Source organism: Hordeum vulgare, chromosome 2H, assembly GCF_904849725.1.
Source record: "Hordeum vulgare subsp. vulgare chromosome 2H, MorexV3_pseudomolecules_assembly, whole genome shotgun sequence".
NCBI lineage: Eukaryota > Viridiplantae > Streptophyta > Magnoliopsida > Poales > Poaceae > Hordeum > Hordeum vulgare.
This window is the reverse complement of record NC_058519.1, coordinates 11,209,352-11,230,620: the sequence shown is the minus strand read 5'-3', so window position 1 is coordinate 11,230,620 and position 21,269 is coordinate 11,209,352. Positions and strand designations below refer to the sequence as shown.

General features: G+C 47.4%; 2 protein-coding genes and 1 pseudogene across 2 annotated transcripts; 1 reads left to right on the top strand and 2 right to left on the bottom strand.

The window, feature by feature from the left end:
• Positions 1 to 92: 92 nt before the first annotated feature.
• On the bottom strand, positions 93 to 1,568 carry LOC123424409 (stress-response A/B barrel domain-containing protein HS1-like). The gene is made up of 2 exons (XM_045108022.1): positions 1,215 to 1,568; positions 93 to 499 (listed from the first exon to the last, which is right to left on the bottom strand). The coding sequence occupies exons 1-2, from the start codon at positions 1,355 to 1,357 to the stop codon at positions 313 to 315; spliced, it is 330 nt and encodes a 109-aa protein (XP_044963957.1). The 5' UTR covers positions 1,358 to 1,568; the 3' UTR covers positions 93 to 312.
• Positions 1,569 to 9,123: 7,555 nt separating this feature from the next.
• On the bottom strand, positions 9,124 to 9,928 carry LOC123429142 (stress-response A/B barrel domain-containing protein HS1-like). The gene is made up of 2 exons (XM_045113204.1): positions 9,665 to 9,928; positions 9,124 to 9,465 (listed from the first exon to the last, which is right to left on the bottom strand). Exons 1-2 carry the CDS (start codon positions 9,826 to 9,828, stop codon positions 9,279 to 9,281), a joined length of 351 nt encoding a protein of 116 aa, XP_044969139.1. The 5' UTR covers positions 9,829 to 9,928; the 3' UTR covers positions 9,124 to 9,278.
• A 745-nt stretch (positions 9,929 to 10,673) lies between these two features.
• LOC123424913 lies at positions 10,674 to 11,954 on the top strand (annotated as a pseudogene).
• The last annotated feature ends 9,315 nt before the right edge of the window (positions 11,955 to 21,269 follow it).

Sequence of the window (21,269 nt, the reverse complement as noted above, 5' to 3'; positions counted from 1 at the left end):
CAGTAAATAGGTAGTATATATAATATTGCCAACCAGTATACATCTCAATAACATGGAGTAAAAAAGGATAGCAGTAATGATGAAGAAGAACATTTCACACATAATACTGATTATTAATTCCAGAAAAAGTCGGAACGCAGTTGCACCAAATCCAGCCTTTATTCTCAACAGATACAACAGCCCGAATGGATTTATTTAGCACAAGGTACTTAACTTGTGAAATGCCAGACGAAGTTCAAACACAAACACAAACAAGCAACACCGAGGGCAGGCGGCAACAGAAACTCTGGGTGTCTCACTTGGCCAAAGCCATTAGTTGGCCGCTGACGGCTTGAAGTCGATTATGAGGACTTTCTCCGTTGAAGCCAAGAAATCATTTGCAAACTCTACGTGTGCTGGGTGGTAAACGTACTCCTTGACTCCCTCGGTGCTTTCGAAAGTGGACTCGAAGACGTGTGTGAACCCCTGATGCATGTTCTCTATGCTCACATCGGTTCCCCTGCATACCAAAGAAAGAACAGAAGATTGATGTATAGGCTTGCCAAAAATGAGAAGGAGCTGAAAACTCTTGAATGTCAGATGGGTGATAGGTTGTTTTCAAGATTGGTACGATTTTTTCGACAAATGTGCACATTTGAAGGCATGGTGTAAACTAGCAGATACGAGTTGTTCTCCCATCGCGAGGGGAATCTTTGATTCATTCTTGTTGTGATGCGGAGTAATAAATTATTGGCATGCCAACTTTACATCGTGGCCAAAAACATCATAGGTTAAACCACATGAAGCTAAATGTTCAGAATGTCATGTCAAGATGTTTGCCCTGTTGTTAGAAGTTCACTCACGGGGATCACATGCGCACCAAAGCTTAGACAGGTTACCGAAGCTATCTGAGCGTAACTGAGCTTGGGAAGATATAGTAGTAGCTTTCTATTAGCTGGATCAGCTTTGCTTGTTAGTTTCACTAGACTAGTTCCCCTGCTGGATCCAAGAGAAATAGCTGGTTTACTACTTGAATCCGTCATTTTAAAGCGATCACATGGCTTCCAAACGAGCAGCCGCACAGGGAAGCATGACAGCCGAGGCAGGCAATTCGTCGAGCACCTACCGGGCGCAACCCCAGCAGCCACAGCAGTAGCCAACCAGAGGGGCGGCAGAGGCAGGAGGTGCAAGAACCGACGGAGGGGGTTGGTGGCGGTGAGGGCCAGGTGCCGTACCAGTGGAAGGCCTTCATGGAGGGGACCTTGTCGACGAGGCCGGCGTAGCCGCTGATGAGCCCGGACAGCCGCTCCGGCGTCACGCCCTCCTTGAACTGCACGATGACGAGGTGCTTCACCACGCCGCCGTTCCCGGCAGCCATCGTCGCTCCCGGCTTGTTCGTGCTGCCGGCCGCTGTCTCCTCTCCTCCCCGCTCGCTTGTCTGCTCGGCGGTGGTGGTGGTGGTGGTGTGGTTTCTTCTTCTTGGTGCGCTTCTTTCTTGCACAGGTGCAGCCACCGTACACAGTTTGGGGGTGGTTTTCACCCAGCTGTGCGCGGATGTGGGATGCCGGGGGTTGGTGGCGTCTGTGAAGACGAATCAGTGCGGGATCGACCATCGTGTGGTATCGTGCCATGGCCACCACTCGCGCCCCACGACGGTAACCAATTTTTTTGGCACATTATTACAAGTGCACGCGTTTATATATACACACGTACATTTATTTTTATATTTGAACACGCATATCCTATCTCTATAAGCATCTTCAAAAAACAACTGTAACCATGATGCGTAGACAAACGGGCTTTTTTATTCGAGATAAGAATTGGTTTGGCTCTCGCGGGCATATCTTTCCGGTTAAACAGTAACACAAAAAAAATTAAATATTTTAAAAAAATCTAAACTTTTTTAAGATGATTTATTATTGTTGAAAACATGCATGCCAATTTTCATACGATAAGAAGCAATGGTATTTCGTCGGCAAAAAATAAATAAATTCAGGGTGATATTTTGGGGTAACTTTTGGTGTTTAATTTGTTTTCTTTTGCACAAATCAAAATATTTAATCTTTTTGCCTCAAAATTTGCAGATAGCATTTCAATGTAATTAAATACATAAATAAATTTTGTCTTTTTTTTTCTTCATTTCGAACTTTTTTTTGGGCCCTAGGAGCATATGCTTCAGGAGCCCAATTGACTTTCCGGATCGAATAACCGGTTTACCTCGGGTACAGTGAAACAATTCGTTGCATTTGTTTGTGTTGATACAAACGCTAACGTGCTCCCTGTTATCAGCTCACTAGTATCTCTGATCTCAAGATAAGTGGCAGTACATGATTCCTCCTTACAAGCACAATTGTGCAGAATCGACCTGATCTAAGGTAGCCGCCGCCGAGCCGTCCTGATCGACCTTCGATGCCCTCCTCTTCTCGCCCCCTGCCTCCTTGTGTAACCAGGCTGCGTTCGCCCACTGGCCACCCAACACTCTCCGGTTGGGCCTTCGGTCTCTTCTCACTGGGCCTTGGGCTTCCATGCTGTCGGGTCCGGTAGTTAGCTGTGATGGTGGCCCACTGGTGGCAGAGTTGCTAACACCCGTCCCTCCTTGAGTTGCGGCTTGCCCCCAAGCCGCTGCACACGGGAAACGTGATTGCAGTTCATCACGGTCTTTCCAGGTAGGATCAAGGCTATCGCTTGACCATCGTACCAGAACCTGGTCCACCACACGGTTGGCCTTGGTCTTCTGACGACTGTCAAGAACTTCCAGGGGAACAGCAAATTGGTTAGAATCATGTGGTAAAATTGGGAAAACTGACACACCTGGCTGCAAAGCTTTGCGGAGTTGGGAGACATGGAACACTGGATGAATCCGAGAGGTCTCCGGTAATGCCACCCTGTAGGCAACTTGACCAATGCGCTCAAGGATGAGAAAAGGACCAAAGTACCGGAAAGACAGCTTGTGGCAAGCACGACGAGCGACAGAGCTCTGGACATAAGGTTGGAGCTTGATGTAGACAGAATCACCAATTGCAAAGGTCCGTTTAGACCGCCCTTTATCAGCTTGGTGCTTCATCCGCGTCTGTGCTCGTAGCAAGTGTTGCCGGATCAAGGAAGTCATTTCCACACGCTCAGAAAGCCAAGTGTTGAGGTCATCGACTGGGGTAGCTGCAGCTGCTTTAATCCCCCAATGCCGCGGGTCATGGCCGTATAGCACAAAGATTGGGGACTTGCCATGTGCACTATGCCAACTCGTATTAAACCAATACTCTGCGAAAGCTAACCAAGAACTCCATTTCTTGGGACAGGAATGGACAAAGCAACGTAAGAATGTCTCCAAACATTGGTTCACGCGCTCTGTCTGGCCGTCCGTAGCTGGGTGATAAGGGGTGCTCATTCTCAGAGTTGTGTTGGATTGTCGGAATAATTCCTGCCAAAATCTGCTTGTGAAGATGGGGTCTCGGTCAGATAGGATGGAATCAGGAAGACCATGCAGCCTGTAAACTTGATCAATGTAAGTGCTTGCTACTTGAGACGCCGAGAACGGGTGAGCCAGAGGAAGGAAGTGGCTGTACTTGGAAAATTTGTCAACAACAACCAATATACAGTTATATCTGCCGGACTGGGGTAACCCTTCAATGAAATCCATGGAGACCATTTGCCAAGCACGATCCGGTACGGGAAGGGGTTCGAGTAAACCTGGGTATCTGCACCGCTCTGGTTTGGCTTGTTGACATACATCACAGGCTTGGACAAAGTCAGTAACCACACGCTTCATGCGAGGCCATGCGCACACAGCCTTCAAGCGTTGGTACGTAGCCGGAGCTCCCGAATGACCACCGATGGCAGACTGGTGTCCTGCGAGCAATAGTTGTTGCTGCTGGAGAAGGTTGCGGCCGATCCAAACTCTGCCCTTGTAGCGCAATAAGCCACTCTCAAAGACAAAGTGTCGGTGTGACCGTGGGTCTGATTGTAAATCATCAATGATATTCTGTGAAGATGGGTCCTGTGCATACCCCTGACGCACTTCCTCCAGCCATGCTGGCTGGCAGAGAGATATCGCATAAAGTTCATCAGTTTCAGAAATCGGACGCCGGGAAAGAGCGTCTGCTGCGCCATTGTCGGACCCCTTACGATAACACAAACGATAGCGCAAACCCAAGAGTTTAGTGAACGCTTTTTGCTGCCACGGGGTGTGCAGCCGCTGGTCTTCAAGATGCATCAGGCTGCGTTGATCGGTCTTGATCACGAACTCAGCAGATTGCAGGTATTGCCGCCAATGATCAACAGCCAACAAAATTGCCAACAGTTCTTTTTCATAGGTGGAAAGCCCCTTGTTGCGCGGTCCCAAAGGTTTGCTTAAGAAGGCCAATGGGTGCCCATCTTGTTGCAAAACTGCCCCAATACCAAAACCGCTGGCATCGGTTTCAATGGTGAATTGTTTATGGAAATCTGGCAAGGCTAGGACAGGGGCTGTAACCAATGCTTGTTTCAACGCCTCGAATGCTGTTGTACACTCGCTAGTCCATACAAATGGAACATTCTTCTTCAGCAAATGTGTGAGTGGTTTAGCAATAATACCATAATGACGGACAAATTTACGATAGTATCCGGAAAGCCTCAAGAACTGCCTGAGCTGCTTGACTGAGTGCGGCAATGGCCATTGTTGGACGCGCATAACTTTATCCGGCTCAGTCGAGACCCCTTGCTCACCAATGATAAATCCCAAATAGGATAGTTCCCGCTGCGCAAACGCACACTTTGACATTCTGATTTGCCATTGATCAGCTCGTAAGAGTTGCAACACTTGAGTGAGATGTTGGACATGTTCAGAGAAGGTCTTAGAGAACACCAAAATGTCGTCAAAGAAAACCAGAGCACAAACTCGTGCAACCGGCTTCAAAGTCTGATTCATAGCACCCTGGAACGTTGATGGGCCCCCGTGACTCCAAATGGAAGCACTTTGTACTCATAGTGACCAGAATGTGTTTGGAAGGCTGTTTTATATTCTTCACCTTCAGCTAGGCGTATTTGGTGGTATCCAGCACGAAGATCCAATTTAGAGAACCAACTTGCTCCAGACAATTCATCAAGCAACTCGTCGATAACTGGCAGAGGGAATTTCGGAGTCACTGTCAAAGCATTGAGCCTGCGGTAATCAATACATAAGCGCCACTGGCCATCCTTCTTGCGCACCAAAATGGCGGGAGACGCAAACGGACTGGTTGAATGTTGAATGATCCCAGCTACCAACAGTTCCTCAACTTGCCGCTCAATTTCATCTTTTGTTTCTAGGGAGTGACGATATGGACGGATGCTGATTGGTTGGGCGCCTGGCAACAAAGGAATATGGTGATCGCAGGCTCTGCGAGGGGGAAGACCTTGTGGTTCATCGAACACATCTGAATACTCCTGCAACACCTGCTGAATCTCCTCGGGTACAGGTGCATTTGAAGTGGCTGAGTCGACGGTTTTGTTGTCATTGGGCATGCGACAGAGGTACACAACATGCTCGACCTCCCCTTGAGTGCACAACTGTTGTAGTTCCACGGCAGAAATTTGTGGGCAAACACTGTCCGAGAAGTTATGTCCTTGCAACTGAATCACCTCGGAAGAAGTACGGATGGTGATGGTTTTCTGAACCCAATCAATGTCCGGCTTGAGTGCTTCCAACCAATCCATACCCACAATAACATCAAAACCTCCCAATGGTAACACTTTAAAAGATGTGGAGAACTGATGGCTTTGGACTACCCATGGACAGTTAGGAATTTCCGATTCACAATGTAATTCAGCACCATTGGCGACCTTGACGCGGGCTGTCTTCGTCAATGGTTGCAATCCTTGGAGCCCTTCTGCGTGTCTGGCATTGATGAATGAAGCTGAACTACCCGAATCCACGAGGACTTCCACATTTCGCCCTTGAATCTGAGCACTGAATTGCAGCAACTTGGAGGACTCATTCTCATTGAATGCCTGAAGTGAAACTGCAAACACAATGTCGTCAGTTGCATTGTGATCTTCACTGGTCTGGCCTTCTTCAGTTGGGGTAACACCCATGAAATCCATGAATTCCTCCAAAACGTGCATCTGGATGGTGGCTGGACAAGTGTGATCGCGCCCCCATCGCTCTCCACATTTGAAACATAATCCTCTGGCTCTTCGATATGCACGCAGAGTATTGAGGGAATTTGCCTCTGAAGCCACTTGACGCGGGGAATCAACGGGAGCCGCACGCGCTGCATCGACGCTGCGGCGATCAGCTGCAGCTGGTGGTGCAGGAGGACGCGGTTGATGAAGAGGAACTGCCTGGAGTGGAATGCGGGGTGCAGCTCGGTAAACTTGTTCCGGAAGGCGGATGTTCTCTGGGCGAGCTCCTTCGTGCACTTCCTCCTGGACCAAAGCGAGCGAGCAAGCCATGTCCAGGTCAGGGAGGCGTTGGATCATGACCGCAGCTCGCAAATCCGCCCGCAATCCACCGATGAAGCGTGTCAAGAAATAAAATGGATGAATTTGATCAGAATAAGATAACAAGTGATTCATCAAATTTTCAAATCGATCAATGTAATCTTGCACGGAACTGGATTGTTTAATGGCAAAGAATTGACGAATTAAGAGCTGGTGGCGGTCGCGACCGAAACGGGTCGATAGAACAGAGCACAGTCCGTCCCAATTCAGGCCTAAGACCTTTTTCCTAACTGATTGTAACCAAACTGCGGTGGTGGGGGAGAAATTGAGGGTAGCCATTTGTACCCAAACAGACTCTGGAATCCCATAGATGGTAAAGTATTGTTCACAGAGATCTTTCCACAACATTGGATTCTCTCCGTCGAACATAGGAAAACGAACAGAAGGTGGACTGGGAGCATTTGGGGCAAAAAATGGTGCTAAATTCCCTGAACCCCCGGCTGGTGATAGACTATTGACAGCGGTGGGTGACTGTAGTTGGAATTGGACCGTACCGTTGGCCGGAGGGGCCGGTGGGCTGACCAACAACCCGTCGACCACCGTCCGTGGAGGTGGTGCAGTGCCGAGGCCATCGGCCCGAGGAGAGATGCGCGCCGAAGGACCGTCCGAAGACGAATTGCTCCTCTGCGCCAACAGACCGGGTTGATCTGTCGCTGACGCCTCCCCTGCGTCCTTCCCCTTGTTGTCCGTGTGCTGCTTCTGGAGTAAGCCGACTGCCTCCTGCAGATCTGCGATCTGCGAGTCGATCTTGGGCCTCCAGGACTCAAACTCGGCCGCGACGGAAGACTTGATGTCCTCCTTCCACTTCGCCCGTAACTCCTTGAATAGATCCTTGAGGTCGGCCTTGGTGACGGGATCCATGGCTTCCCGTTGAAGACGATCCGCCCGCTGTTGCCGGGTTTCGATGATGGACGCCGCCAGGACGGAAACGAATTTTTGTGGCTGGCTCTGAGTACCAAGTGTTATCAGCTCACTAGTATCTCTGATCTCAAGATAAGTGGCAGTACATGATTCCTCCTTACAAGCACAATTGTGCAGAATCTGAGAGGAAGAAGAAGAGGAAACTAGGGTTCTAAGGTAGTCGCCGCCGCCGAGCCGTCCTGATCGATCTTCGATGCCCTCCTCTTCTCGCCCCCTGCCTCCTTGTGTAACCAGGCTGCGTTCGCCCACTGGCCACCCAACACTCTCCGGTTGGGCCTTCGGTCTCTTCTCACTGGGCCTTGGGCTTCCATGCTGTCGGGTTCGGTAGTTAGCTGTGATGGTGGCCCACTGGTGGCAGAGTTGCTAACACTCCCGCTCTCCGTGTCCATGAATAATCATATGTTTGGCGTTTAAAATTTATTCACAAAAGAGTATTTCTATTCGTGGGTGGAGGGAGTAAGCACTATGTAGTACAGTCTCTAGATACAATCATTTTGAAGACAACTAATTCCGAACGGAGGGACTAGCATTCCCTCCCTCCTTGTCGATGACAACAAAAATGCGTTGCAAACCTTCTTCTCTGTGTTGTTGCGCTCCTTGGTCGAGTTTGTTTGGGGTTTGATTGGGATCATCTTGGCGCCCCCTTCTCCGATGATGAAATCTAGGATTCTTTCAGTTCATACTGAGAGGGGCCTTGGCCATGACGGCTTTAATCTAGCCTTTCGTGGTGCCTTCAAGCAGTGGCGGAGCCAGGATTTGGATATGACCGCTGATAAGGGGGCCAAATACATACATACTAACGTATATCAGTCAAATATACACTAGGTACTTCAGGTTTTGTCGATCGTTGGGGGGAGGGGGGGGGGGGGCTGCTCGTCCCCCTGTCTCCGCCCCTGCCTTCAAGTCGACATTTCTTCCCCTGGACCTAGCGATCGATTTTCATGTTAGAGGCGCGTATCTTGAGGGGATGAATGGGGTGTACATCGTTTTGTTGCCTAAGAATGATGGAGTGTTTGCTCCAAGCTCCATCCTATTTCACTGCAAAATGCTAGTGTCAAGGGACTCGGTGAGGATGTTCAACATGATGTAGATGGATCACATTGACCTAGATCAAACCGGGTAAATCAAAAGGGGGGGGGGGGGGGGGAGAGGGGGCATCTCTGTAAAATTCTTCTATGCCTGAGAGATCACCCACCTCTTCAACTAATGCAAGGCTCCGACCCTTGTCAATAAGCTCAACTTCGCAAAATCATTCGACTCGACAATATGAGGAAATCTCTTCAGTATCCTTGTTGTTCGCGGTTTCTCCAAGTGGATAGGTTGGTTTGCCCAAACCCTAAGAGCGCATCGGTCTGCGGTCCTACTTAACGAGATCTCGGGATGGTGACCCTATCTCTTCCTACCTGTTCATCCTCGTTGTGGATGTGTTCTAGTGTCTCATTTAGAATAATAGGAAAACACTCTTGCTGTTGCTTGAACGTAACGGAAAATGCAGATTCTAAAGGAAAACAGAGCCCGTACAAGGCTTTAATAGTTAAGTGCTACGGACAATCGAAACACCGAACTTACTTCAAAGATTTATACTCCCTCCGTCCCAAAAATAAGTGTCTTAAATTTAGTATAACTTTGTACTAAAGATAGTACAAAGTTGAGACAGTTATTTTAGGACAGAGGGAGTATGAAATAATATTGGAACTATTGTAGCACCAAATTGTATCCTGCAAAAGGAAAACAGCTACACTAAGTTCAACAGTGACTCCCAGCAGATATAACAGGCTGGCCAGGTTTATTTAGCACAAGGTACATAAGAGTAACTTGTACATGCCAAATGAATTTCAAACGCAAACAAGAACAAAATATCACCGAAGGCGAGCCGACGACAACAGAACAGAAGCTCCGAGAGTCTCACTTGCCCGAAATCTCTAATTGGCAGCTGCCGGCTTGTAGTCCATTATGAGCATTTTCTCCGCCAAAGCCAGGAATTCATCCACAAACTCTACATGTGATGGGTGCGCAATGTACTCCTGGACTCCCTCTGCGCTCTCAAAAGTGGACTCGAAGACGTGCGTGAACCCTTCATGCGTGTCCAGGACGGTCACATCAGTCCCCCTGCATACCAAGGGATGAATCGAGAATTGACATATACTAAATTTGAGAAAAAGAAAAGAACCAAAAACTCGTGGAAATTGACGTATAGGGATTGATCTTGTGGTTCGCCCGTTGGATCCAAGAAAAACAACTCGTTTGTCGCTAGAGGTGTACTACAGACAGTATGCAGCTGGGATTGAGCGGGAGTGGGAGGATTCACCATTGGAACGCCTTCATGGAGGGGACGGCGTCGACGAGGCCGGCGTAGCGGCGGATGAGCTGGTCGAGCGCCTCCGGCGTGGCCTCCTCCTTGAACCGCGCGAGGACGAGGTGCTTCACCACGCCGCCGCTCCCCATCGCTCCTTTGCCTCCTCGGTGTTTCATCGGTGGTACAGATCTTCTTATCCAACCACGCTCGTATACACTTGGCGTGGAGTAGTTGACAGTTGGCACTTTCTAAGCTGACACTAAATGATCACACCTAACTTGCTCAATACGCGGCCAGCCATAGGGCCATTATTTAACAAGCTAAATGATCACCTAACTTTCACGAATTCAATCAGGTGCGTATGCCTGACGTGTTAGCTCTTGTTAATTCTTTGAAGCTTGTTATTACTAGCTGCATTAGTATCTTAACTTGGAATTTATTTTTAACTCTACTATTGTAAGTCATTCTTCTCCTCCTACATCATTCAAATGCTCGTGCACCTAAGATACTAGCTTTTTTTTTTCGCGAAAAAAACTTCTGATCTATTCTATTCATTAACCATTAAGGGATACAAGAAAACATCAAAAGTAAAAATTACATCCAGATCTGTAGACCATCTAGCGATGACTACAAACATTGTAGCGAGTCAAAGACGTGATGTCGTCATCGTTCCTTCTTCCTAAAAGTCGGACAAACATTGTTGTAATAGACAGTCAAAAAGCCGTCGTGTTAAAACCTCACAGGACCAACGCAACAGGCCGTCGATGATAAAAAGCGGAAGATCAGAAGGATTCAAAATTGTCCACATGAGACAGCTAACCACACTTTCCTCAGTCTACACTACTCTGTTGCTTAGCTTCGGGAAACTAGTTTTTAGTTCTAGTTTGTTTTCCTCTACCACGAGTAACTGTCCGTACATCCTCCATGCTTTCATATGGAGCTGTCTTGATATATTTTGTCGTCCAATGTCATATCGAGTCAATCGACAAACCAGTATGATGCTCAAAATCCCACAAACCAGATGAAATTGTGTAAGCTTTCCGGCGTCGGGACCGCAACCACCACGTACACATTCGACCCCTCAGTCCTCGACCGCGCCAGCTACCTAGTCTCCATGTCTTTTAATGCCGGAGAGCGCGTGACTGGACGAGATGGGACGCCTATGTACATCGTTCATACCAATTATTTTTCTTTTATCGTTTCATTTCCTGGCATGGGTTTTACGCTATTTTTTATTTTATTTTTTTACTTATTTTCTTTTTTTCGTTTTATTTTCTTCAATTTTTGTTTCTTGAATGTGTGAGCTTTTTCCAATCAAAAAGAAGTTTTGCAAATTCATGAACTTTTTAAATTTCCATATTCTTGATCTTTTTCCATTCTTGCAAAATCTTTTTTAAATTATGAAGTTTTCAAGTCATGAACTTTTTTCAAACTCATGTACACTTCTCAAAATCTTAATTTTTCAAATTTATTTATTTTACTGAAAATAATGAACAATTTTCACATAGTGAACCTTTTTTTTATGAAACTAAGTGAAATTTTGAAAACCAAAAAGTTTGTTGAAAATTTGAACTTATTTTAGTTTCACGAGCTTTCTTCACAACCGTTGATTATAGCATCTCTAGTAGACCCCGTATAACGGTCAACCCGTAAAAAACGACGGATTTACAGTTTCGGTCGGAAAAACGGCGCGGAACAAACCCCGTAAAACTTGTTCGACCTGTAAACTTTTGAAGGGACACGGTAAATCCATCCGCGAAAACCTTATATGTGCAGTTTTAGAGGTCGTATACAGTTCAATGCGTAAACTGGTCAAATCTTGTCGAAGCAAACGTGCCGCCACGGAACTGGCCGGAATCTACGTGGAACTCACCGGAATCTATCGCCGCATGTCGGAAGAAGCCGCCGCACGCCGGAATTTGTCGCCGCCGGTCCGAATTGCGGCCAGCTCGACCTCCACTGCCGAGGCGAGGCCGTCCACGGGCGGGATGGAGCAGGCCACCGGCGGCCTGAATCAGGGCGGGCCGGCACCGAAGAAGAGCGGGGCAGGGTGGGGAAGCTCGTGTGGCCACGACGGGGAACGTATGCGCGACGGTAGGCAGTGTTGAGCTCAATCGGGGACGGCCAGTGCCGAGCTTAATCGGGGGCGGGCGACGCAGGGCTCCTCCACTGCATGCATGGCCAGGAGCGGGCGGCGCTAGGACGAGGCGGGGACGAAGGGGGCGGCGTTGGGGCGGCATGGCGAGGCACGCCGTGGCCGAAGATGGACTCGTCGGGACGACAGGAGAAAAAAAAGAAATAGACTATACTTGGATACAGTTTTGTTTAAGGTTCTGTTCTGTCCGGGGCAATTTCGCACCGTGAAAACGGTTTATAATGTCCTTTATACGCGTCTTTACAGGGTCTGCTAGAGATGCTCCTACAGTACCCCTTATACGTGTTTTTACGTGTCAGTTTTTACGAGGTCAGCTAGAGATGCTCTTAGGCCCTCCACTATGTAAGCCAAAACCGGTGTCAAATTCACTTTCTAGTCTTTGGGCACCGGTGCCAAACATAAGCTCAGACGGAGTCACAAATAAATTTCTAGGCTTCGGAGCAAGTAGATACTCCAAGGCACTCGCAGCTGTACTTGTTTATCAATTCCTTTGTCCAAATCGATGCCCTACATTGTGGAGCTGGTGCCATAATTTTCGTTGTGATGACATGCCACCTTTTTCATTAATATGGCGCCGGCAACATAGTGGTACGAGCCAGCAGATCTGACGTTTTCGTCATATTGGGGTCCATATTTTCAATACTTCTTCCGTATACTTCTTTTTATCTGTTTGCAATGTGGAAAATGATCTCCTTCAGCCGGCTGATTTTTCTATCGATTCCATCACCTTTCACGAACGACGCATGTCCTAATCAACCCACGCATTGCTCTGATGTGCTGCCTTATCTTCTCGACTATTCCTACTCCTGTCCACACTTTTTCTTCCTTCCTTCCCCAACCAAGCCATGGGTCACAGCCGCAGATCTTGAGGTCGGCCTTGTAGTCGTTGCAGACGGCGTAGGCTCTGGAGCAGCGGCAGCAGGACCACTGGCGCTGGGCACCGTGCTGGCGATGGAAGTGCAGCTTAACGGCGCTGGCACCGCTGAGGGCACGCGAGGGGTGGTGGTGCAAGCAGCTGGGCTCCGGGCACACGAACACCTGCTTCCGAGGCAGCGGCGCCACCTTGCCGGCCTCCCGCTTCCTCGACTCCAGCAACATCGCCGGCGAGAGAGCGACACCACCTTCGCATCCAGGTCTGTGGCATGGCGCGAGGTCCGTCTATGCCACCCCATGGCGATGCTGTCAGCAACGATGGCGGTATTGTTGCAGGAATTTTCACTGCAATATTTTTTCTGCAACATCATCTATGTTGCAAGAATTTTTCGCAACGAATGTCTTGTTGCAGGAATGCGACACAACAGTACATATGTTGCATAAATATGAAGACAAAAAATTCTGCAACATGACCTTTGTTATAAAAATTTCTTCCGCAACAATATCTATGTTGCAGAAAAACGAAGGAAAAAATACTACAACAAAGCAATTGTTTCTGGAACTCGACCGTTGTTTCAGGAATTAATGGGTCTAAAATTTATTTTTTGCAACCAAGCAATTTTTTCTGCAACTCCATCGTTGTTTCAAGAATACTGGGTGCCCGGCCGAAGCTCCGCGCGCGGATCTGGCGATTGCGCGTGTAGAACAGACGGTCGTCCAGGTAGCAGATGTTTACTAAACATCCGCCGATGCCCCCTTGCAATGCATGGACAACAAGATTTACACAAAAACAGTTTGTTAGAGAACGGATCCCGATCTCCACGCCAGTTTTCATATCTAGGAGTAATATATAGGGACTCTAAAGTCTAAACCCCTTCTTGTTTTGGGGAAAGCAGCAAAGCTGAGCAGGTCTTGGGAAAAAAGAAAGAAGACAGATCAGACCATGGAGCAGAAGCATCAGCCGTGGGCGCCGGCGGTCATGGCCATGGACATAGAAAAGCAAGCAAGCAGCCATCCTCGAGAGGCAACGGAGCTGGACGCGATTGCATCTGCCGTGGGAGAGGAAGGCCGCAGATCATCTCTAGCGGCTTATGTTTTGTGCGTGGCGGGCTTGGGCTTGGGCTTGGTCTGCGTCTCTACCATCGCCTTCTTCTCGGTGTGGCTGCTGATAACGGCCGAAGATCCCAATTACACCCTAGCGGTCGCCGCCGTCTCGGGTCTTGACATGGGCGGCCGGCCCACGCTGGACCCGGAGTTCAAGCTAACCGTCGGCATCGTGTCACGGGACGTCTTGGGGCCGCCGCGGTGCAACGTATCCACCACGACGCTCAAGGTGGCCTACCACGGCTACGAGCTCGCCTCCGCGGCGGCGCCCCAGCTCTGCGGTCTCGGGGGCGACGGGATGAAGAAGACGAGCATCGTGGTGCGGGGTACCCGGGTGTAGCTGCCAGGCCCCGTGCTCGACGGCCTCGCGGCCGACCTGCGGCGGGCGGCGGGGGTCTTTGATGTCACGCTCGAGATTCGGCTGCCATATCCAACCACAAGGCACGGCTACGGGTTGCTGGTGTCGTGCATGGGGAGGCGCGTCGGCGGCGACGACGGCGCTTTGTGCGACGTGGGCAACCTACACCGGGAACATGCCCACTGATTTGCATAGTATATTCTAGGTTAAATTTTCTACTTCATCTTTTGTATTGGTTATCCTTGAGGCATCGTGAAGGGCAAGTATCTTGAAAGTTTTCTATATTCCTTGTGTTATATTAGCGGAGAACAGCAAAATAAGCTTAGTTTGGTTTCTCTACCTATTGAATTATTATTGATCTGCAAAATTGCTGTCCTTGAATGCATGAGTATGGTGCCGCATGCTCAATCTCCGCTTATGTATATACCTATACTAGATAGTAAATTCTTAGGTGCTTGTTTACCGGGCAATAATTCTCGTTTCCACCCCGTGTAAGCAGTGTTACTTAGTCTAGGTACATGACAGCATTTGAACTTCGATTAATTTCTTGTTGGACCAACTATTGTGCAAGGATTTTGGGGTAATTATTGAAACTTTGATTAATTTCGGTCTGCAAACTATCAATTATATATTGATATAGCCTACATCTTCTTGTATCAGATTTGTGGATTTTAGTATTGAACATTGTGTGTTTTAAAAACTAACACCATATATTTGTGCAGTTCACGTCTTTAATCATTTCGCCGTGGAATTATCCATATGTACATGCGAATTTACTTTTAAGATATTGTAAACTTTTAAAATATGATTTTTCTAAAGAGGTTCACTGAGACCGAGCTCCAGAATGAATTTACGACCTTTTGAAGACCCAATTAAATATACAAGGGGATGACTATGCGAGAAAACAACATGCGACACATGAATTTTCTCGTTTGGAGACCAAATAAAATAAACAACAGATATTGGTTGATAGTGTGGCTGGGAGGCCTCTGATGTAGGCCTAGTATCCGATTTAGTGGTGGGTACTTGGTGATGGTGTCATGCACCGGGGGCCTGCGAGGCCCAAGATGAAGGAGAAATCCTAGGAGGGCGCTAGAGACCTCCCCCCCCCCCCCCCCCCCCATGAGACAAGGGCAGCGGCGGTGGAGATCACATCTACCTCTGTGTAAATCGTAGGCCTCACTGCCTATATAAGGCGAGGCTGGGGGGCCTCCTTGGGAGTCTATTCTCAAATAGAAACTCTTTGTAGCAACCTAATTAATACACCATTGTATACTCTCACACGAGATATCCTTCCACCATGAATAATCAAAGCAAGCACCTTGTAGGGTATTACTCATCAAAGGCTCAAACCTAGGTCCCTCTTGTGATCTCCAATTTAAGAGCATCTACATCCAGAACATGCAAATCTGCCGTGGGAGAGGAAGGCCGCAGATCATCTCGAGCTGCTGTTTTGTGCGGGGCGGGCTTGGGCTTGGTCTACGCCTGTATCATCGCCTTATCGCTGTGGCTGCTGATAATGGACAAAGATCCCAAATACTCCCTAGCGGTCGTCTTGACCCGTCGTCGACGGGCATGGGTAGGCGGCCCACATTGGAGTCGGAGTTCAAGCTAACCGTCGGCATCGTGCCATAGAACGTCTTGGAACCACCGCGGTGCACCATGTCCACCACGACGCTCAAGGTGGCCTATCACGGCTACGAGCTCGCTTCCGCGGCGGCGCCCCAGCTCTCTGGTCTCGGCCGCGACGGGATGAAGACGACAAGCATCATGGTGCGGGGTACCCGCGTGTCGCTTCCAGCCCCGTGCTCGACGGCCTCGCGGTCGACCTGCGGCGCGCGGCGGGGGTCTTTGATGTCACGCTCACGATCCGGGTGCAATATCCAACTGCAAGGCACGGCTATGGGTTGCTGGTGTCGTGCATGGGGAGGCGGGTCGGCGACGACGCCGGTGCTTTGTGCGGCCTGGGCGACCTAGACCTGGAACGTGGCCACTGATTGCATGAGGCATCGCGAAGGGCAAGTGCCGCACAGATTCTGGTTTTTACGGACGCTAGGTCAAATTTTCTACTTCATATGCCATATTGGTTGTCCTTGAGGCATCGGGAAGGGCACGTATCTCGCAAGTTTTCTAGATTCCCTGCGTTATTATTAGTGGAAGAACAGCAACATAAGCTTAGTTTGTCCTTTTCTCTACCTATTGAATTATTATTGATCTGCAAAATTTCAGTCCTTGAATGCATGAGTATGGTACCGCATGCTCAATCTCCGCTTATGTATCTATACGGGGCAATAATTCTTGTTTCCTCCCCGTGTAAGCAGTGTTACTTAGTCTAGGTATATGGCGTCATTTGAACTTCGATTAATTTCTTGCTGAGCAAACTATGGTGCAAGGATTTTGGGGTACTATTGGAACTATGATTAATTTCGGTCTGCTAACTATATCAATTATATATTGATAGTCTACATCTTGTTGGATCAGATTTGTGGGTTTTAGTACTGAGCATTGTGTGTTCTAAAAACCAACACCATATATTTTGTGTAGTTTTGCCTCAAAAAAATTATATCTGTGTAGTTCAAATCCTAAATCATTTCACCGTGAAATTATCCATATGAAGATGTGAATTTATTTTTAAGATATTGTACACATTTAAAATATGATTCTTTTTAAAGACGTTCATGAAGACCGAGCTCCAAAACGAATTTCCGATGTTTTGAAGACCCAACTGAATATACAGAAGAGGACTATGCGAGAAAACAATGCGTGACACACGAACGTTTGGAGCGTGGCCACATGTTCAACCAGGGGCCCATGAGGCCCAAGATGAAGGAGAAACCCTAGGAGGCCGCCACAGACCTCCTCCCCCTCCAAGACTAGGGCAGCGGTGGAGGAGATTAAATCTACCACCCTGTAAACCCTAGGTCTCCACTGTCTATACAAGGGGAGACCAGGGGACCTACTTGAGGATCTATTCTCCGATAGAAACACTAGGTAGCAACCTAATACACAACTGTATCCTCTCGCATGAGGTATCCCTTCATCATGAATAATAAAAAAAGCATGATGCAGGATATTTGTCATGAAGGCTCGAATCTAGATAAAACTCTCTTGTGATAGCAACCTAAGACTTCCAGCTGTGCTTGGACACCTACCACATTTTTTTTTACGGAACCTCGTCAAGAGGGCAGGTGTTCTTGCAATTTCATAAAGAAGAATAGAGTTGACCCGGCTCATAAAGAAAACTAGACCGAAAACCACACAATTGCTTGATTGATTATGGGACAATCAAATGAAAAGCCGACCAACAATCCCCGCCAAAACCTGGGGAAGGGTCAGGCCACACCTACCACATATGGATCTGACGGTATTTTGTACCGTAACTTGGATGGTTATGCAATGTGTACAAGTTACAAAAATCCAAAACTACATACTTTTGATACTGTCCTTTACTTAGGCCTTTCCCTGTGCTCCATGGTGTATAGAAGCCGGCAGGAGCACGCCGGAAGGTCGCCACGCGCACGAGGCCTCCCCTCCCTTCCCCCTGCGTCGGCGGGTCGTCGGATTTCCAGATCTGCGTCACTTCATCGCGGGTCGTCGGATTTGGCTTTTTCCGGTCGTCGGTTGCTGGCCCAGGCGATGGAGTGGTCGGGGAGCCTCTCCTGCAGCCTAGGCAAGGGCGCATCGCCGCATGCAGGCACTGGTTCGTCCGCCCGCCGCTGCCGAAGGTTTGCGTGCATGGACTCGTCCGACCGTCCACCGGGCTCGGCGCTCGCGCAACTTCTTTGTGGCCTGCCGATGCCGCTCATAGAGTGCGACGACTGCACGCGCCAAGTGCTGCGGCTCACTTCGGGCACGCCGTAGCACCCCGGATGGGTGTTCTACAAATGCGAAAACGACGGGGTACGTGCACTTGCGGTAGCTCATTCCATAGCTTATTCTTTAGTTCAATTGCGGTAGCTCACTTCGAGCTTGCTCATTCTTTTGTGTAGGACGATGGATGCTCATTTTGGTTTTGGGAAGGCCAATACATTGATTTGTTGATAGAAAGAAACTTAATAGATGTTAGTGCACTCCTTAGCACAATCGAAGGCAATGATGCGGCTGCATGTGCAACTAGAGGGGAAGCAACGTCTACTTCTTTGGAACAAAAGATGAAGAATGAAGAAAGCAAGATCAAGAATCCGCAGATCAACAATGAGTGCATGGAGAAGATATTGCTTCAACTAGTGGGAGCAGTTACGGAAGTTGGAAATCTTCTGAAATGCATACTTGTGGTTCTTGTTTTTTTTGGTTTTGCTATTCTAGCCAAGATTTGGTGATTTTGTATCTAATGTTGTTGCAAAAGCAAAGGAAAGCATTGTGCTAGATCAATTCAAGTTGCAAATCTAAGTTTTACGGATCGGGAGGAGCTGCGCCAGATCAGAACCCGCAGAAGCCGACCTGTATAAAAAGTATATTCCGTGAATATGTTTTTTACGGATTCATTATGCGGGGTCTGCATCTATGCCAGCCCGCGTCGGCCCGTAGAAACGGTTTTGCGCGAACTGCAAACGCATTTTACGGGCCGACCGAATACGGGGTCTGCCAGAGTTGCTCTAAGGACGCTACATATGTGAAAAGATGATGCAGCAAACCAAGAGAGAGAGAGAGATGGCACATGTGCACTCGAAGAGGCTTTAGACGTGCCACTGAGCCCGGATGTCTTTTATGTCCTCGCACTTGTAGTTTTTAACTTTTTCTTTGAAAAACGCTTCCTTTCCGCTGATGGATCTCACCCAAACATCCACTGCCTTTACCGTCTGCCACGTGTCACCTTGACTCATATCTTCCTCTCGATCTAAGCTCTTTCAGAGAAATAAGGCTTATTCCTCTCCATAAAATATCTCAAGTCGTTCTCCTCTTTCTCTCAGATTCATACATCTTGTAAGTCCTCGTGCACGAAGCGCCTTCTAGTCAAGCAGCTAACGCAATTTTGCTGGCTCTAGTAATAAGCAGCCATGGTTGTTCCTCATTCCTTGAAGCTCGTTGGCAATGCTACAAGGCCGGTGCTTGGCTACTATGCCCACCGGTGCTCTACAACAATCGGGGGACCGGACCTCCTGCGGGCGAGAGGCTCATTCGAGCAAATCCGAAGCTAAGTTTCTGAAACAACGGTGTTGTTGTGAGATCACGGCGTCAAAACTAGTGCAATTACAACGTAACGATAAGTTTTCGCAACATGGTCTCTGTCGCATTTTTTTCGCAATGAATGTCTTCTTGCAGGAATACGGAAAAATATTTCTTTTATACAACAAAGTGATTGTTTCTGCAATTCAATCGTTGTTTCAGGAATTAATGAGTCCAAAATTATTCTGCAACAAAACGATAGTTTCTACAACTCGACCGTTGTTTTAAAAAAATGGATCCGAAGAGACAAACGAGCCGCGTAGATCGAACGGCCATCAAAATGGCGAATGTTTCCTGTAACCATTTAACAGGATGAAACTGAATGTAACCATTTAACATTTAACCACATTAAAGGTTTAAAGTAAACGAGGGGATTTATTTCTCTTGCGTTTTGATCAAGTCACGCAGTATTATTTTTTTTTTTTTGAAGATAGTCACGCAGTACTTTATAGGCATGGCCTGCCTGGCACTAGGGCCGGTTTGCCTTGGGTCATAAGTCATAACATCATATATATATTGGGCCCATTCAGAAATAAAAATTTACTAAAACTCAGTTCAATATACATATGAACGTAATATTATCTCGGGTAAAGAATAAACTATTCTGCACCTTGGGTGACGAATAGAGTTTATATATATATATGTGTGTGTGTGTGTGTGTGTATAACCACTTTGATCGAATGCGTGTTTGCAAGAGAGATATGGGAGAGTGTTTGCACGGCTTTGGGGCAGCCGGGATGTGTATCCATGATGGACGAGTCCTTCCCCAATTGGTGCTCAAGATAGGAAGTCTTTGGGCAACACCGGAAGATGGCTAGGGCGACGTGTATCCTTATTATGTGGGAATTGTGGACACACCGCAATACGATTGTCTTCGATGGTGCAACACCTTCTACACGACGCGTGCTAGAATACGTACGAAGCGAGACCCAAGATTGGAAGCAGGCCGGACTGTTGAGAGGAGGTGTCGATGAGTTTGTAGCCGGGTTGATACTGTAGGGTAGTAGCGACTAGTCGTAGATACTTGCCTAGGTGGTGTGGCAATGAGTCGCATGTAAATAATTTTGTACCAAACAATGTGGAGCAAATCTTCCCTATCATTCTTTAATATATGATGATACGCATGCTCGTGCGAGGAAAAAAAAAGAAATCAAAACAACAAATTCATCTCTTGGTCCTAATGGGCTCAATGTGCGGCCCAAGAAAAATACAACAAGGTCAATGATATCACACCAGTTTTTTAACCATGACATATTTAGTTGTCGCGAGGGTAACAATTTCCTTTAACAAGCACGATAAACGCCGACAAAAAACATGGCAAGGATTTGACATGCTTTCTAACAAAAATTGTCATCCACGCTACAACTAAATTTGGCATAGAAATGTTTGACTTGCCATGGTTAAAAATTTGAAGCTTAATTTGTAGCAAAATAAAAAAAATGGGCACTATTCATCAAATGCATTATCTTTTTTTTTTCTGTTATTATGAGCCGCCATCTGATTTGAAATTGAAATTTGACATGGTAAATATATGTTTGTACCTTAATTAATTAATTAATAATCAGATTTTTTTTCTTATAAATCTTACCTTGTCTATTTCACTTTGATGCTAGCTAGCTCAACATATTAGTAAATTATTACTAAGCACCAGATTATCTATTCAAAAACTCTTCCAAGTAAATTCACATTACGCGTCACAACAGTAGTTGTCGTTTCATCTACCAAACACAAGAAGAACTTTGAGTTCATCAGTCACACACCACATCTGTGTTATTAAAAGCAAACATGAACCAAATCAACACAGATCAACTAAGTCTTATATCAAGGTACAGAGGTAGTTCCTATTAACCAATCGGACGGAGCTGGCCATGCCCAACAAGAACGAGCGGAGAGTGAAAAGAAGGAACTGTGCGTGCATATTATAAGCTTATAATATTTTCTTATAGTAAAGCAAGGCTTGT

Bases quoted from the DNA above. Each gene is read 5' to 3' on its own strand.
- LOC123429142 (XM_045113204.1), bottom strand. From the start codon at position 9,828: ATGAAACACCGAGGAGGCAAAGGAGCGATGGGGAGCGGCGGCGTGGTG. The intron at 9,466-9,664 runs GTGAATCCTCCC...CTTGGTATGCAG, and splicing joins TCCATGAAGGCGTTCCAATG to GGGGACTGATGTGACCGTCC.
- LOC123424409 (XM_045108022.1), bottom strand. From the start codon at position 1,357: ATGGCTGCCGGGAACGGCGGCGTGGTGAAGCACCTCGTCATCGTGCAG. The intron at 500-1,214 runs GTACGGCACCTG...TTTGGTATGCAG, and splicing joins TCCATGAAGGCCTTCCACTG to GGGAACCGATGTGAGCATAG.